General features: G+C 41.8%; 1 protein-coding gene across 1 annotated transcript; it reads right to left on the bottom strand.

Moving 5' to 3' along the window:
* Positions 1 to 45: 45 nt before the first annotated feature.
* On the bottom strand, positions 46 to 18,093 carry ZNFX1 (zinc finger NFX1-type containing 1). The gene is made up of 14 exons (XM_007475761.3): positions 17,635 to 18,093; positions 14,706 to 14,807; positions 10,143 to 11,969; positions 9,520 to 9,651; positions 9,135 to 9,283; positions 8,266 to 8,409; positions 7,916 to 8,042; positions 7,453 to 7,697; positions 6,540 to 6,679; positions 5,908 to 6,062; positions 5,016 to 5,161; positions 4,341 to 4,451; positions 4,021 to 4,116; positions 46 to 3,550 (listed from the first exon to the last, which is right to left on the bottom strand). Exons 2-14 carry the CDS (start codon positions 14,764 to 14,766, stop codon positions 1,112 to 1,114), a joined length of 5,772 nt encoding a protein of 1,923 aa, XP_007475823.1. The 5' UTR covers positions 14,767 to 14,807; positions 17,635 to 18,093; the 3' UTR covers positions 46 to 1,111.
* Positions 18,094 to 18,645: the final 552 nt, after the last annotated feature.

Here is an 18,645-nt window from a genome sequence, read left to right as displayed (position 1 = left end):
ATGCTAACAGCTAAAATGGCAACAACTAGAAGGAAATATGGACCATTTATTTTTTGTCAATAATTGCTTTATTAATTGGCATCATATTCTAAAGTGCATAGTAAAGACAAAAAGGGAACGCATACATTAGGTAGGGGAATTTTGCTTGCAAACAGTAGAAAGGACCTGAGAAATCTATGTCTTTATGGAACAAGTGCCATGGAGGCAACACCTAAGCAGGACAGAGGCCTGAGTATTCATTTCCCATTTTGGGTCAGTACACTAGGCTATGGGCCTGCAGACATCGGAGGCATGCTAAAAGCTCCACCCAGGCAAAAGCCATGATATAGGAAGGATAGATGAAAGGGTTACACTCTGATAGTAGGTGCTGCTGGTACTGAAACGTCAATTTGATTCCACTCAGGCATGAATGAGGCATGCCCCATAAGGCAGCCTTGCTTCCAAACCTGTTTAAACTGCAATTTAAAAAAAGCTTCTTGTCTTCTTGAAATTCAAGCCAATGAAAGTGTTACTATTGTTGCTCCTTGGTCAGCCTAGACACATACAAGGCCAAAGCTAGATGTTTAGCCCTGTCAGTCTTGAATTTTCCTTATTCTCTTCAGTGCCTTTTAGAATAAAGATGGCCCCAAAGGAATGCAAGAATGTTCCAGTGGAGCTCCTTTCAAGGACAATTGTCTTCTCTGTAGCTCCTTTAGGACAAAATTGGTTGCATAGCTGGGGCCTGAGATGCAGTCATTAAGCTCCTACCATGTGCCTAGTGCCATATTAAGCACTGCAGAGAGATATTTAACAAAGACAGGCAGGAAGATAGAGCCAGATGATTATCAGTAGTCAACTTAAGCCTAAAACATGCTCCAGGGAGGTTGACCTTACAAGAGAAAGAAAAGGGACAATCTTGTCTATTAATTTTATTCTCGATTAGAGGTAAAGTGCTCACTTAAGCGCAGGACTAACTCTAGGAACAAACACTGAAAAAGTCCTAAAATGGATCAGTAGAATGCCAAGATTTCAGGGAAGTCAGAAACAGCAGTCCCTTCTTCAGGGAGCCAAGCCCAGCCTGGCTGTGGCTGAGGGGGAAGGAAAGGAAAGGCAATAATAGCAAACCATTTTCCTAGATCAACCTGCGGATGTCCTCAAAATTTAATAGGTTGGCTGTTTCAGACCAAGCTGCATGTTCGGCACCATCCATCTCTGAAGCCAACTCGTTGTTCCTTTCCAGAGTGTGGTTCTCACCTCCAATAAGTGCATCACAATCAGGACATTTACGCCTTTGCATTGCTCCCCCACAATTGCCAATCACATAGATATGGCCATTGGGGCATTTGAACCAGTGACCTCGGGGATAACCCAAAGCATTTACTATCTGTACTCGCTCTTGTTCTGAGATGCCCAAGCCACAGCAAGGAAGGACAGCTTCAAGAGCTTTCAATTTCTTTTTTACCAACTCCTCCTTGTTCTCACTGAATTTAAAAGTGCCCTCCAGGATCTCTCGAATGGTGGCTACCTCTTCCACCACTGAACTGCTCATCTTTCCCCCTGCCATCTTACAGCGGACTAGGAGGTTTACCAAGTAGGTCATCCTCTGTACTTCACTTTGGAGATCTTCCAGTTCCTGACTGGTAAAACTCAAACGCTCCTTTGCTAGCCATGTATGAACTTGTTCCAATCTATTCCTTACCCCAGCCCTCTCACTGACTTCTATCTTGCTCATTGATTCCCTTATATTGGCCAGGCGCTCATAGAAGCTGATTTGATTTTCAGCTAGACCCAAGGCTTTGACAGATAGGTCAGACTGAGAGAGCTTCTCTTTTAGCATCAAGAAATCCTCAGGGAGTAGCTGGTGGATAATAGTTTTTGATTCTAGTAGGGCCTGTAGCTCTTCCTGCCTGGTAGTGATTTCACCAGCTGAGCCTTGTATCTTCTCCTTGATCCTCTCAATCTCTTCCAGACGCCTTTTTATGCTAGTCCCATACCTAAGGTTCTTGCGGATGGGAACTTGACAGACAGGGCAAACTTTCAACTTGATGGCAACTTCTTCATCCTTTTGTTCATTCATGTAGCGGTCAAGAGCCTGCACCTCAAAGATGTGGCTACAATCCTCCAGTTGTACAAAGCGGGCATCTGGTTCATCCTCAAAGCCAAAGAAAATCTGGGTAACTTCATCTCGATGGCACACACGACACTTCTTAGGGCATGGTTCCCCACACAGGCCAATGCAAGGATGGTTACAAGCCAACAACTTGGTGCAAGGCACATAGCATGGGGGCCGATCACAGGGCTCACAGCAAAGTTTGGTGCACTGGTAGTGCTGGCAGTGCCAAGTACAAGGTTCCACACATGGGCTGCACAGCTCTCCACACTTCTTTTTACACTGGCTGTGAACACAGCGATTCTGGCAGGTCCTTTGACAGGGTGGACACTCACCAATGCAAGGTTCCTGGCATTTATGTGAGCAGATGAGTAAGCGGTTGCAGGGACGCTGGCAACGTTCATGGAACCGTCCTTCATAGCACTCATGGCAAGAGCCTGGGCAAGGGTGCCCACAATCTAAGACGGTGGTACACTTGGCAGTACATTTGACAGGTAAGCCATATTGAAGATCCTCCACATTGCCACATTTCACCTGCTGGTCATGTCCACACTTGAGACTGACAGTGACCATCTCAGAACAAAGACGAACGCAGTATTCCCCACAGGAATGGCTGCACCTGTGTCCACATTTGAGGAATTTGGGACAAGGCTCTTGGCAGCAGAACTCTGACTCTGGCATGGAACATGGGACCATTTGCTGGTGTCCACAACGCAGAATTGTCTTAGGGACCTTCACTTGGCAAGGGCCACAGGGCTGGAAGCAAACTGATGGGCACCGATGCCCATCAGCACAAAGGATCTTCTGGCAGGGCTTCATACACTGGAATTCTGTGTGTTTAGCATCATAGGGATGGCAGGCTCGAGTACATACATGTCCACAACTCAGCCGGAATTCACAGGGGAGACTACAACCCCCTTCTGGTACCTGGTGAAAGTCAGTCGCTTTGGATACCAATGTTTGTGTATCAGGGTGGTTCTGACAGCATAACATTAGTGCATTGCCAATTTGACCATTTTCTCGCAGGGTGTGAAGGATCTTGCTCCACAATGGAACTTTGGCTAGCATCCCCATATTCCCAATGCAGTACATTCCCTTTTTGGCTCTGGACAGAGCTACACAGATTCGGTTTTTGATCTTGAGGAACCCAACTTTTTCTTCTTTGTTGCTTCGCACAAGGGATAGAAGGATGATGTCGTTTTCTTCCCCTTGGTATTTGTCCACAACATGGACTTTCACACCAGCAAATGTCTTGGCTGGCATGAGTTTGCGGAGGCAGAAGAGCTGTCCAGTATAGGTTGTAAGGATAGTGATCTGAGATGGCAGATACTCCTGACACAAGAAATACTTGCATAGCTCTACTAGGAAGCGAGCCTCATGCTGATTTTGATGACTTTTCCCTTCTTGGATCTCCTGTTCAGGGAAGTCATGCTCTATGAAAAAGAGATTGGAAGACACTCCCTGTGAAAATAAAAAGAAAACTGTTAAGTCAGAGTCCCAGCCCTAAAGCTCATTACTTTAAGAGTCACTTCTGATGTGATTTTTTAAGACATGAATTGTTCAGTCATCTCTAGAGCACTCTTTGGGAGTTCTTTTCCTACAGATCATTAATTTGATTCCACCTTTATTCCACCCTTTGCTTTGGTTGGTCCTCATGATTATGTCTAATGGAAGTTGGAAGGGAGTCTTTACTTTCTTTGTGCATTTAGAAATCTACATCCATGTTTAAACAAACACACACACACACACACACACACACACACACACACACACACATACACCAACTAGGTTACCAAGTCTGTTTTCTATTGAATTCACTCCCTGTGATTAAGCTAGAAGTATCTATACCACTCTCATCAATTACATTCTTCCTTTACATAATTCTCTAAACTCTTAGTAACAATCCTAGAAACATGTTTGATTAAACTCACCTTAATTTTTTCATACTTGAGAACAGAGGGATGATTCTCCAGATCTTGGTAAATGTGGGGTGTTAGTAGCCGTGCAATTTCAGGGCGCATTCGATGCTAAAACAAATAGATACAAATTACTTGAAACCTGAGAGCCCCCGATTCCCAATTGGCCAAATCAGCTAAGCCTGAATCAAGCTTTTGAAGACAAAAATAAAAGCTGTGATTTGAGTCACATACATTTCCTTTACATTCATGTGAAACCAGTTTTGTTACTGGCTGAATCCTAATAGTTTTCACTCAGCAAAAAGAAAAACTTTTAGCCAAGACTTCTCTCTCACCTGGTAATTCAGACGGACAAAGGGAAGATTGGCATTTACTAGCCGCTCAAAGAGTGAGACCTCTAGATTGAAGTTCTTGGCCAGATCATACACATTGGCACTGGGGCGCAACTATATGGGGAATGGAGAAATATATAACACGTCAATATTTGGTTAAAAGCATATCCAAACAAACTGCAAAAATAACTCAGATAAATTACTAGTTAACTTGAGGGGTAACAAAAGGAAAAGATAACTATTATATCAAGTTCCCTAATAATACTTATCAGATTTGATTCTGTGGGAGTAGAAACACAGAAGAAAAATAATTGCTTGATCACATGAGTCAATGGGGATATGACTGGGGATGCAGACTCTAAAGGATCACCCTAGTGCAAATATTAATATGAAAATAGGTCTTGATCAATGATACATGTAGAACCTAGTGGAATTGCTTAAGAGAGAGAAAGAACATGAATCATGTAACCATGGAAAAACATTCAAATTTAATTAAATAAACTTTAAAAACAGAGAAGAGAATGGTAACAAAAGGGAATTATGAAAAGGTAGAGGCACTAGGGGTCAGCAGAGGGAAGAGAAGCATTTCATTATGCATGAATTATGGGAACATACAGGCAATTTCCCCTTTAATTGAAGTCCTTTTTGCAGGCTGTGTAAAAGTAGGCCTGAATTTACCTGCTGGTGATCCCCAATGAGGATGAGGTGCTGGCAGGCTTTGCTCAGTGTAGTAATGGTATGGGCCTCTAGTACCTCTGCCGCTTCTTCTACAATGACAATCCGAGGTTCCACCTTCTGTAGGATCTGGCGGTACTTGGCAGCACCTCAAGTATAGGGAAAAAGAATGTCCTTGTGCAACATGAAGACTCATTCTACAAACAGGTACTATAAGAATTGAAATAATATTTCTACCCAGATACATATTTTGTAAAGTTTATTAGAAAGGCTAGACAATTATTCCTCTAAGTAACCTGACCATATGGTCCCTTGCCTGCAAGTTCCTCCTTCCCTTCACCTGCTTGCTCTGTTCCTGACTTCTTCCTTCTCTTCTTGCTTCTCCCTCTCTCAAGCCCCAAAGCCTTGACTTTTATCGACATATACAGCAGGTAGAGGGAAGCAAACCTGGTACAACTGTTATGTCAGGAATGTTTGATGGACAGGTCAAGTTACTTAGGAGGGGGAGGGAATGAACTTCCTTGACACAGTACTATCCTTTGTGCCTGCCTATACACTAAGGTAGGTGGCGCAGTGGATAGAGTGCAGGACCTAGTGTCAGGAAGAATCATCCAAAGGCCACAGACCTGGGGCAAGTCATTTAGCCTTGTTTCCCTTGGTTTTATCATCTATCAGATTAGCTGGAGAAGCAAATGGCAAACCACTCTAGTTTCTTTGCCAAGAAAACCCCAGATGGAGTCACAAAAAATAAAACAACCAATACACCAAACACCTTGATTTATGTGACACTTTTTGCCTCTCAGAGCTTCAAATAATAGGATGAATAATTTACACTTTTTGAGACAAGCAAAACTCAAATAGTTATGGGCTGCAGGTTTTCTCCATATTTAGTTACCTGTAGTTGTCATGCCTACAATTTGGGCATCTTTGAGAATACAGAGATCCTCTTGTAGTTTTAGCTCTACCATTCTTTCTGCTAAGGCTTGGTATAGTCGTTCGTGGTTTAGAACCCTTCTGCGAATATCTGCCTGGTACATCTGCAGCCACATCCTGGGGAAAGTGGATGAGAGTAAGTAATTTGTTGACAGAATGGTTGTGAAAGAGGTGGTGTATCTTGCTTCAGACAACACATTTGTTGAGTGTCCACTGGGTTGAATATTGTATGACATTAGGAAACTACTGACTAGAAGAAGCTAATTGAATAGGAAGATTTTGCTTAATGGCCAGAATATATGATGACAAATTGATATTGTAGAATAGTAGAATGATGTCAGTAGAAGTTAAGTGGGGGTAAGTTTAAAGCCCTAAATCAAGGATCTTAATTTAATACAATGGGCACCAGGGAGCTACTGTATAATTCTAAGATAACGAAAGGATCCCAATTACATCTAAGGAAATACTTCTTGCCACTGGAAGTAGCATAGATTACATTATCTTCAGTTAGGACTGAGGAGACAGAAAAAGCAAAGGAAAAGTCAGGAAAACAAATCACTGGCATTGCCAGATGGGGCAGAGTGAAGAAAATACCTATAGAGCTGCCATCGTGTGTTTAGGTCCAGTTGCCACACATCTTCTATTTCCTTAGCTTCTGTTTCAGTCATTGCATTCAACTTTCGGATCTCTACCTTTACTTTCTTCTTCATCTTCTTCTTCTGACTGGGTTGAATCTATATGCAAAAGGAGCAATAAGGACCACTGAGTTCATGATCTTCTAGAATTATAGGCCTTCTCAATATTTTTTCTGTCTTTCCTTTTATTAAACCCATAATCTTTTTAGAATGAATATTGTGTATTGGTTCTAAGGCAGAAAAGTAGTAAGGGCTAGGCAATGGGGGTTAATGACTTGCTCGGTGTCACACAGCTAGAAAGTATGTGAGGCCACAGATTTGAACCCAGGACCTCCTGTGTCTAGGCCTGGCTCTCAACTCATTTCCATTGAATTGAGCCACCTAGCTGTCCCCTAAAAAGTTTTGACAATAATTAATGGTGTGTGTGTGTGTGTGTGTGTGTGTAAGAGAGAGAGAAGGGTTTGGCAATCAGGGTAAAGTGACTTACTCAGAGCCATGTACTTAGGAAGGGTCTGAGGCCACATTTGAACCCAGGACCTTTCATTTCCAGGTCTGGAACTCTATTGAGCCACCAAATGCCCCAATATTTTCCCAATAAATACTACATTATCTCCTTGTTTAATCTTCCCTACTTTTGAACATCATTTAAAAAGTTAATATAGGTGAGTATTAAAATTGCCTCTCCCTCACTTCCACTTTTAAAAACTAAGAAATGAAGGGAACTGCTAGAGGTCAGTGTTATGAATAAAGCCACTAGTAGAACTGTCTTCTACTTTTCTATTTTCATCATATAACATTTCTGCAATCATAAATAATTTTCTTAATTTCACTTTTGGGAAGGAGATCTAGATGTTACATAAAAAGACATTTACCTCCCATTCTCCAGTTGTCTGCTCCTGCCCAGGTGCTACTTGGCCATAGTTGTCCAGTCTCATGGCTAATAGCATTTTAGCTAGTTCCTGTACGGCTCCGTTCTCTACTTTTTTCCTCTGTCGAGGCCTAACTACCTCTTCCTCCTCAATCACACGATCTGCTTGGATCAGGTCGGCCTCCTCTGAAATCTCAATTAATGCTTCTTCCTCCTCACCTTCTTCCTCTTCGCCCCCTTCCTGACGAGCTAAAGAAGAAATCATGAAGGGGTTGTGGAAAGAAATTCATAAATACTACAGACTCTAGGGGATGAGGAAGAAAAGATATCTTCAAATTATGAAAATGTGGGTGGGTTGTTGATATAGTTAGGGCCTTGAAAGACTTTATTGTTATTTTTATTGTTTTGGTTCTCTACTCCTCCCCATTTCATTACCAAACTATCTTATGTTAGTATTAGCCTCTTACCTGCATTCTCAGGCTCTTCAGTAGGAGGTGAAGCTACATTTTGGGTAAAGGCAGTCAAACCCAGGCCCAGCCACTCCAGGATCATTGACTGCTTCCATCCCTTTCTTGAGTAAAGCCACTCAACATCCTGATAAAGGGAGATAGCAGTAATAAGCATTCTAGCCTGTTGTCCACGAGGGGCAAAAAGAGTTATGATTTTCATTTGAGGATTTCAAATAGTGCCTTCTCTGTCCTTAAATTACCATTAACAAAAGATCACCTTTCTGGCTTGAAGCACCCGTAATCTAGTTGTGGAGGGGAGGAGGCAAGCCAGATACTTATGCTCATTTGACTTGATTTTGGCAGCTTACCGGTCCATTCATCAGACTGTTCCAGTGTTGTGGGGCAATGTATTTTTGCAGATGTCGTTCATGTACAACCCCCTTGGTGGTGCACTCCAAATGACGAGCCCCTTTGTGGATCTCTTGCTCTGCCTGCTTCATGTCAGTCATGATCTGCTCAAGAAAGGAGAGATAGTTAAAATTAAAACACCATTCCCTTTTCCCCAGCCCCCCAAAACAAGTCTTTGAAAAGAAAGAAATTGAACTCAGTAAGAAAATCAGAGTGAGAGAGATAGCAAGACATGGTGGACAGAGAGCTGGCAAAATCCAGGTTTAAGTTTTGTTTCCGACACTTATAAGCCATAAACCAATGAATACCTCGGCACCAAAGGCAACTCTAATTCTATGTTACAGAACAGTTTCCAGGTCTGCAATGGTAGGAGGAGTTTCTTCACTGAGATTTCCCTATAGCAAGGAAAGGTCTTCCTTCTCCCCCCTGCCCCATTCTCCCCCTGGGCAAAAACAAACAAACAAAAAAAGCAAAAACAAAAAAATTACAAGCAAGGACAAATATTTTTTGAACCTCTGTGTGGAAGTATTCTAAGTAAGCAGTTGGGCCCATAGAAAACATATAGCAATGGAAAGAAATGCATGTACTTAAAAACAACAACTCCCTCCTCCCCTCACAAGTCCCAAAACTAGAGTTATGATTTCCATTTGAGGATTTCCATTTCCATTCATTCAAAACCAAATTCTAAGGCAATACACTTTAGAAAATAGTTAGGAGAAATACAAATTACAAGTTACTTAAAGTGCTTTATATCTATTATTTCATTTTATGGTTTTCCTTCAATCTCTTAGGATTTTTACTCCCTAGGTAGTCTTAATTTGGAACATACACTCATGTAGGCCCTCCGGAGATGTACAGGGAGATTCCTTCGGAATTCACGTTTGTTTCGAAGTTCTCTTAGTGTGAACTGCTTCAAGACTTCACTGTTGCTTCTTCCACCTACTCGAACAATGCTGGTCTTATGACATTTGTATATTCCTGAGGTGGAAAAAAATGAACTTAAGAGGCGAGTGATAAAAGCCACAAAAAAATTCCTTTTGGAATGAGTAGTACATTGGGTAGCTTTGGTTTGAGTAGAATCCTGGTATTTTTTGTGTTTTCTTGACGGAAAAGACTGGAACATATAGGTATTGATGAATAAGATAATGTGACATGTAAATGCTAATAGCAATATTGACTTTCTAGTAGTGAACAAGTTATCTTGCAAATTTTACCTTCCAGAAATTGGTCCAAGGCATGATTGGTATAGCACACAACAAGGATGGGGAACTTCCATGGGTTTATCTGCCATACTTGCTCATTAGTCAGAAGGGCCTGGACAATTTTCAGACCCACATAGGTTTTCCCTATAAGATAAGCAAAAATAGAAAGGTTAGTATTCAGGAAAATTATTTCTGATATTCTTAGTGGTCTTCATTCCTAAGGGAGTGGGGGGAGTTGAGGAATAAGAGTACAACCAGAGAGGATTATCAGTTAAGCTACCTACAAAAAATCCCTTTGAAGCTCTTATAAAGTATCAAGTATTTTTACTAGTGAGATTTTAAATACTTGCTATGGGCATCTTTCTTCAAGTTAAAATTGACAAGCTCATTAATATTTATATTCTAGTATCCCTTGATAAGAGATGGAAAATGTTAATTATTTGTATTTGATTGATAACATCCTATCTTTTCACCTCTAGCAATCCTTCCCAGCCATATGTTTTTATTCTACCATTTCTTGGGAAACAATTCTGGGTGATCAATCATAGTTTGGGTATGCCTCAGAAACCTAATTACTTCTCCTGCCCATCCCAATGGTAATATGATAAAGCTTGAAGAAAAAAAAAGAACTTCACCTGTCCCTGGAGGTCCCTGAATAATGGCCAGTTCCTTAGTAAGAGCAAATTGCAAGGCTGCCATTTGTGATTCATCTAGATTCAGAGCTTCCTTTGAGGGCCACTGGCTAAGGTCTAAAATATTAACTCTTGGTCTTCGGAAGTCTTGAATGCTCCTCAGAGGTGCTTTTCCCATTTCACTGGCTAAGCAATTATCTATAAGGGGTGTGAAATCATATCTTCCTCCCCTTATCAAATAACTAGGCTCTCGCACATATGATTCACACTCAACAATGTTCTTCTGAAAGGGGACATCTTCTTCCTGAATCTCTTGGAGTCCTTCTAGCACGTGTCTGTAAGCTTCAAAGTAAGCTGTTGTTTCCACCATAAGGAAGGAGTCTGAAGGCTGAACCTCTAATAGCTGCTGACTCTGCTCATTGAAGCAAAGCTGTACAATTCCATGGCAAAGGTCTTCATGATCCCGGTTAGATACAGTTGCAAAAAGAAATGTCTCAAAATTATCCTTGGACATGCAGACCAAGGAACCATAAAGCAATCTTTTGGAATTCTGCCAACGCACAAACTTCAAAGGCTTTGTGTCAAACTGTACCTTGTATACAATACCAGAGGATGCACAAAGAGGTGTGATAATCCGTGTATCAAAGTAGATTCGGATGTCATTGAATTTCTTCTTCCTTAAGCCCTGGTCTTCAAAGCTCTGAAGCAGTTCCAAAATCCCTTCTCTCAGGGGTCTAACAAAATCTTCTCGTAAGAGTCGGAAGTGAGTGTCTAAATAGATGCTGGTGCTCTCATATCTCCCTGAGATAATGTTTGGCCGCAGGAAGGGCTTTTCATCCAGGTGCACCTCATTATATGTAGGGTAAATAGTCATTGTTCGATAATTATCCTCATGCTCTGCAGTTTGAGGTTTCACCAGAGTATAGGTATCAACCTTTAGAGTGCCCTCACGTCTCTTCTCCTGCAAGTGTTCAATGATGGTTTGAACCTTTTCCAGGTTTTTTTCTGTCTCTTCTCCAATATCAATGCCAGAAGCTCTCAAAGCATTGAGAGAGGCTGGCAAAATGGACATCAGCATGGAGGTTTCTTGCACAGAGCTGGCTGGGAACACACTTACCAAGTCTTGGAGAAGTGAAAGGATGTTATTAATATGCTCTGGGTACTGGTGTCGAATAGCAGGGACAGACTCAGTTATCATTCCTGCCACATAACTGGGTAGGCACACTTTGAGGAAACTGGAGTTCTTCAAAATGCCTAAGAGGTGCAGAACACTCTGTCGATCCATTCTGGAGCTACATGCCTTCCTAAGTACTTGGCAGATGAGCTGAAGTAAGTTGGGTTTCATGACTGTATTATCTAGAAGATCCTTAAATCCAGAGTTAGCAGCAAGTGTGATGACCACCTCTGAAGGATCTTTCTGAAGGAGACTTTCTAGGAACCCAAAGCCAATCCTCTTAACTTGCTGAGACTGTTCCCCAGCCTTTTGATGTGGATTCCGCCATTTCATGGGATCCTTTCGAAAATGAACATTTTCAGCAGGTTGAAGCCTTCGGTCTCTCCCATCTTGGTTCCCATTTCTTCTTCTGCCCTCATTCTCTTGACCATTTCTTTGTCCTCTGCCTTCATCATCAGCCTGTCCACCATGGTATCTCCTTCTCTGATGAGGATTCCTTCCCATGCCACTAAATCTTTCTTCCCTTTGCCATCGAGGAACGGTGTTGTTGTTAGCTCTAGGATCCCTTCTGGGTACGTCTGTTCTTCCTCTTAGAACATTAACTTGTGGGTTTGCCCAATTTCTTGTTCTGTGTGGTAGCTCTCCATCCATGTGACCTAAATGCAAAGTAAATACTCAATAAGCAAGAGGCTCCTGGCACAGAAATCAAAGGGCAAGGCTCTTAACACAACCACAAAGAACATGCTGTCATTTTTTTATGGCAACTTAAATAACTTGTTTGATTACTATGGAATAAAGGGCAATTTTAAAAAAAATAGTGAAAGTAATGAACAAAATAACAGAAGCCCAGTTAATAACTATTATTATAAAACAGCAAAATTAAGAAGGGAAATAGTATATAAATCTGGAAGAGGTTAGCTGCAGCTTAAATTTCAGACAGAAATATGTTCACTTGCTCTCACAACTATGCTGCTAACAGTTTTTCTATTGGATGCTCCCTATTGATTTCAAGCAGAGGCCTATGACAAGTTGTTGGGAATATTAGAGGGAATTCCTATTCCTTTAAAGTTTAAGCTAAGAGACTCTAGATCCCGCCAAAGCCTGTTATTTCTAAGGCTGCAGTTCTGATGGTAGTCTTAAATTCTAGCTATTTTATGGGCTATAATGATACCAAATGCAATAAACTAAAGGGAGAAATTTCTTGAACTTATCCCAGAATCAATGAGAGAACTTTAAAAAGCAGGCTTTAATGAGCTTATATGTTGAAGTTAATGGAATGCTAGTGTACAAATTTAAAAGAAATCAGGAAATTGTAGGAGGTAAGTTCATGAAAATAGTAGTTCACTCACAGTAGAGGTTTAAAAATACTAATGCTGAATATAAGAAAAGGGACAAGACATGAAGCATATGTAAAAAGCAACTGTGGCCTAATAGACTGAAACTAGAGTTGACACATTCTTGAAACTGACTTTCATTTCATGTTCAACTTTAGCCAAATATATCCTCTTTTCAGTTTCATTTTCTATGAACAGAGATAACATCAATCCAAGTTAAGAGTAGTTTAGGAGGGCAGCTAGATGGCTTAGCAGAGTGAAGGCCAGGTTTAGAGACAGGAGGTCTTGGATCCAAATCTGACCAGATACTTCCCCTAGCTATGTGGATCTGGGCAAGTCACTTAACCCCCATTGCCTAGCCTTTACTCTTCTTCTTTCTTGGAATTGATTCTAAGACAGAAGAGAAAGGTTAAAAAAATAAAAAGGAGTAACTTGGGAATTTAATGAGAAATAAATGATTGTGTGGTAGCACAAATGAAGTAGCAATGGAGTTTTCAATTTAAGGAACAAATTATTCTAAAAGCACAAAATGTAACATGCAATTAACTACAAGAACTTTGCAATGCTTAATTATATATCGTAAAAATGCCTATTCAGGAAAATCTCTGTAGATTATAAGGAAATGTGATATGCATATGAGATAAATAGTATACATATGAGAGTGTTGCAATTAAAGCTTTTACTATTATTACTCTTTAATACTTTTTTTTTAAGTGTGGGTCAGCAGAAACAATTCAAGAAAACTAATGATATAACATTCTGAAATGATTTATGGTAGCACAAAATTTCTTTGTGACATTACATTGTGGAAAAGTTTTATTTTTTTCTTATTTCCACAATACTAACAGTTTGATTTACCACCTTCCTTCTGTCCCCCAAAGATAACCAATGTTCCTCATTTATGCCACAACTAAAACTTCTGTGACATACAGCATACTTGGGTAAAGCAGAAGTTTGTTTTTGGGAAATTATGAGTAAGTTAAATGGGCCATTGTACTTCCCATAAAAAAGCTGAAGGCTTATCTGGGAATAACACTTCATTTGTGAATAGGACAATACACTACAAAGTTACTACAGTCCTTGACTCTCTTATCAGTTTTTGTTTGCATGAATCATCCCAGTGCATTAACTCTCTTGGGTAAGTGGGGGGAAGAGCGTCAATTATCATGATCATTTGTACCATTCCTATGGAACAAACTATTCTTAATTAAAAAAATGTTTTAAAAAAAATTCCCAATATATGCAACAACTATTTTCAACATGTTTTCTGAAATTATAAGATCCAAATTGTCTCCCTCTATCCCCCTCCTAGAGATGGTAAGCAATTTGATCTGTTATATATGTATTATCATGCAAAACATACTTCCATATTGATCACTGTTGTAAGTGAATACTCATATCTCCCTCCCCCCCCCATAAAACCTTAGACTAATGAGAAAGGTACTGTGCTTTGATCTACATTCTGACTCCAACAGTTATCTCTGCAGGTGGAAAGCATTCTTTGTCACGAGTCCTTCAGAGTTGTCCTAGATTATTGTATTGTTGAGAGCAACTACGTCTTTCAGTTGATCATTTTATGATATTGTTGTTACTGTGTATAATGTTCTCCTGATTCTGCTTATTATTTCACTCTGTATCAGTTCATGGAGGTGTTTCTAGCCTTTTCTGAAATCATCCTGTTTATCATTTCTTATAGCATAACAGTATTCCATCACCAATATATACCACAATTTGTTCAACCATTCCCCAATTTATAGACATCCCCTTGTTTTCTAATTCATTGTCAGCACAAAAAGTGCAGATATAAATATTTTTGTACAAGTAGGTCCTTTTTTTTAAACCTCTTTGGGATACAGAACTAGTAGTGGTATTACTAGATCAAAGGGTATGCATAGTTTTATAGCCTTTTGGGCATAGTTCCAAATTGTCCTCCAGAATGGTTGGCTCTATTCTTCATTTTAAAGAGAAATATGTATAGTTCTGTCTTGGCTTCACCACTGCAATAGGTTTTTAATTCTTATTATAGTTTTCCTCTTAAAACTGGAAGATACTGCTTACCTCTTTGGTCGACATTAGAAGGCCGTGGTGGGGGGTCTGGGCCAGGTCTTCTGCCATCCATTTCAGAAAGTGTCTTCAGTTATCTGTCCAATCAGCTTTTTGCTACAAAGAAATCATGTTTAGGTTACCTTTCAGGACTACTTGAACACTAAGAAGCAAAGTCTTGACTAAGATAATTTACTTATTTTTTAAAAACAGAATCAAGAGAAACTTGGTTATTAATTATGGGTAGTCATCTGACACTTCAAATGTTAGGTAACTAAAACAGTATTTGATTTCTAATCTAAAGACAAACAGTGTGGTAGAGTGGAAAGAATAGTACTGGACTTGAAGTCAGATGACTCTGCTACATATTAGCTGTGAGACCATGAGCAAGGCTCTTAATTTCTGTTTCTTAATCTTAAATGGGGAAGATGCCTTGCAATTCACATCTCATTGGGATCAGGAAAGTATTCTGTAAAGGTTTAAGTGCTATATAAGTAAGTTATAATTATTTACGACTAAATTTCCTTTACATCCAGTTTTAGTTGCAAAGATTCTCTTCAAAATTCTCATATAAAACTTTTGCTTAACATATGCCCTGCACACCAAATTATTATACTTTATTTCCTCACCTATAAAACAGTAAGGCTAATACTTGCAGAGAAGGGCTATATATTTCTTTACCTAGCATCATGGATTTATATCATTTTATATTCATAGTCTTCATATTTTAAAAGCATTACATATAGTAAGCAATCCTCATACTTGCCTCCTATAGAAGTTTTCTTCCCCAAAGAAAAAATACCAGCAAAGTGGTGCTGTGGATAGCGTCAGGCCTGAAGTTAGGAAGACCTGAGTTCAGATCCAGTTTCAGAAACTTGCTGTGTGACTCTGGGCAAGTCACTTAACCCTGTTTGCCTCAGTTCCTCATCTATAAAATAAGCTGGGGAAGGAAATGGCAAACCATTCCAGTATCTTTGCTAAGAAAACCCCAAAAGGATTTATGAAGAGTTAGGTCTGAAAGGGACAATAGTTATTATCATATGATTAATTAGCATTTTATTTTAAAACCCTTACCTTCTATCTTAGAATCAATACTTCATTCTAAGGCAGAAGAATGGTAAGGGCTAGGCAGTAGGGGTTAAGTGACTTGCCCAGGGTCACATAGCTTGGAAGTGTCTGAAGCTAGGACCTTTTCTCTCTAGGCCTGGCTCTCAATCCACTGAGCCACCCACCTACCCCCTAATTAGCATTTTAGAGATGAAAAGGGCTCAGTTCTTAGTCTTGAGATCTTCAATGAGGTCCTTTTTTTTTTTTGAGTTAAAAATATGCCTACATCTTTCATCTATCTGGTTATTATAACCATTATTGGAAGAGAGCTCTCTCAGGGGTAGTCTCAGGTCTAACATCCTGATTCTTAAGTAGGCCTGACCATTAAATCTTCCTATTCATTAAACTTTAGGGCAGGTAGGTGGCACAGAGGATAAAGAACTGGGCCTGGAGTCATGAAGATTCATCTTCATGAGTTCAAGACTCTAGTGGGGTGACTCAAGGCAAATCACCTAACTCTATTTGTCTCCTCATCTGTAAAATTTGCTAAAGGAAAATAGCACACCACTGGAGTAAACTGCAAATGGGAGTCATGGGATGGGATGGAACCACACTACTCACTAAATTCTAATGACTCCCTATTCACCTCCAGAATAAAATATAAAATCCTATTTGGCTTTTAAAATCCTTTTCAACTTAGCCCATCTCACCTTTCCATTTTTTATACTTTATTCCCTCTTCCACTTACTTTACTATCCAGAAATACTAGCCTCCATTGGTTTTCCAAAAGATCTCCCCTATAACTAGATTGCAACCATTCTCATCCCTCTCCAAATCTTAATCTTTCTTCCCTCTGCTAGGCCCCCCCCTCCACTGATCTTCCATCTTCACAATAGATGTCTTCTTTGCATGTTATCTTCATAAGAATGTAAGCTCCTTGTGGGCAGGGGCTGGATCTTAGACTTCCTATCTCCATGGATCAGGTAGCACAAAGTGATAGCTTAATAAATGCTATTTCATCAGGGTAGTAGTGCTGGGGGTGTGACTCACAGAGGAAAATAGCTTTTTGAATCTATGCCTTTTATTGATATGTGTTTAAAATTTTCATGGTCAAAAATTGGTTATATTAGGAGGAAATTAGTGATATCGGGGAGGGGCACTCATTATCACAAAGAAGTCCACTAGCTTGGGAATGTTTGGTGACTCCTTTCCAGCCCGGATCTCTTCTGCTCATCATCAAACTGGGCCTCATAATGCAGGCTACAGCCTCAGCTTTTGTTTTCCTTGAGGGGAAAATTTTTCCTTCGTCTTGTTTAAAAATACCAACACAGAAACACACTCCAACCGTGTGTTGGAGGGAGACAAAACCTGGCCTAAAGATGTGAGAGAAAGGCAGGAAACAGGGAAGAAGAGTAGAAACAAAAAAAGAGGTGATGCTTAAGAAGGGGGTGGGGGTGGGGGTTAAAGAAGTATTTAGATGTAAATCTGGGTGGGGGAGAAGGCTCGCTGAAAGGGGAAGGAGGGTTTACACAAATCCACAGATGAACAATGTGATAAACAGAGATGCGATCTAGAGGAAAGAGAAGTAGGTAGAAAGATATGGGGTTTGAGGCGAAAATTGGGGGAGGTGTAATAATTGCAGGGTTCTGGGGATCCAGGCTGGCGATAACGTAGCCAAAATGTGGCTGGGAGAGGAATGTCTTCAACTCCTGGGAGCAGCGATCCTGAGGAGCGAGGGCTGAAATGGGGTGCCCGGCCTGAGAAGAGGTTTGGGGGGAGGATGGGGAAGGGTTGGGGAAAGCAGGCCGGCAATGATCGGCTAGGTGTCGGGATGCTGGGGACCCGTGGGGGGATGCGGGGAGCCAGTGTGCAGGGTGGGGAGAGGGTCGACACTCACCGGAGCTCCGGGGGCTCCCTTCGCCACCGCCGCCTGCTCCGGGTTTGGCTCCTGCTAGGAATCGGGCCCAGGTCGGTCTGGCCCCGCCCGGCCCCGGCTCTACTTTCAGTTTCCTTTCCCCAACAGCCAGGGCAGGGCGGGCGGAGCGAGGGAGGGCCGGAGGGAGGAGCTGGATCTGGGCGAGGATCCGGGGCCCGCGGCCTGGGCCCGCCTCCCTCCCCTAGGAGGCGGAGGAAACTCCTCGGGGCTGGGCCTGGGCCCTGGGGGCCAAGGGCTGGCCGGCCCTGGGACTGCCCCCCTGGCCCCGAGGGCAGCGCTCGGCCCAGCCCCCGATAATGTGCCCCGGAGCGGGGAAGGGCGGGAAGGAGGGAAGGAACACCCACTGGCCGGGGCCGTAAGTCGCTTCGGAGTTTGAGAAAGAAAGGCGAGAGCAACATGGCGGAGACTCGACTCCGGCCGGGCCTAGTGGAGGGGTCAGGCCGGGGCGGGATCAGGCCTTAGCAACCGACATCAGTCCTTAGCAACCTGCTGCAGGACCTTTTATACCACCCTGCAGCTTCCTTCAGCCCGAAGACTACACATCCCAGAGAGCCATGCGGGTCCAGGATGTATGCAACGCGCAGGCGCCGGGGCATTTTTGTCTTATATAAGGGCGGTCCGCGGCCTTTCTTCCTTTTTCCTCTCGATTTGCTCCTTAGTTGTAAGGAATCGTCTTCCATCCGGAGTCATCGTGGCCCCGGAATGCCTTTTGGTGGTGAGTTCAATCTTCCCCTTACTTGTATCTTCCAGGGTTCGATTACTATATGTCTCGCGCCCCCACCGGCTTGAAGCCCACGTGCCCTTCGCCCAACCTCCACATTAACACGCCTGGCTCCCCATACCTTCCCAGCCAGGCTTGGGCCCGGCCGCCTCGTGCTTTGCCCCCCACGCGGCGGTTCTAGGTAGGTTTATGTGGTCCAGCGAGGCGCCAAGGAAGGCGGGGGTCTTTAGTGGTGACTTGTAAAGATCATA

The sequence above is a fragment of the Monodelphis domestica genome, chromosome 1, assembly GCF_027887165.1.
Source record: "Monodelphis domestica isolate mMonDom1 chromosome 1, mMonDom1.pri, whole genome shotgun sequence".
In the NCBI taxonomy this organism is placed as follows: Eukaryota; Metazoa; Chordata; class Mammalia; order Didelphimorphia; family Didelphidae; genus Monodelphis; species Monodelphis domestica.
This window is presented reverse-complemented; position numbering and strand designations above follow the sequence as displayed.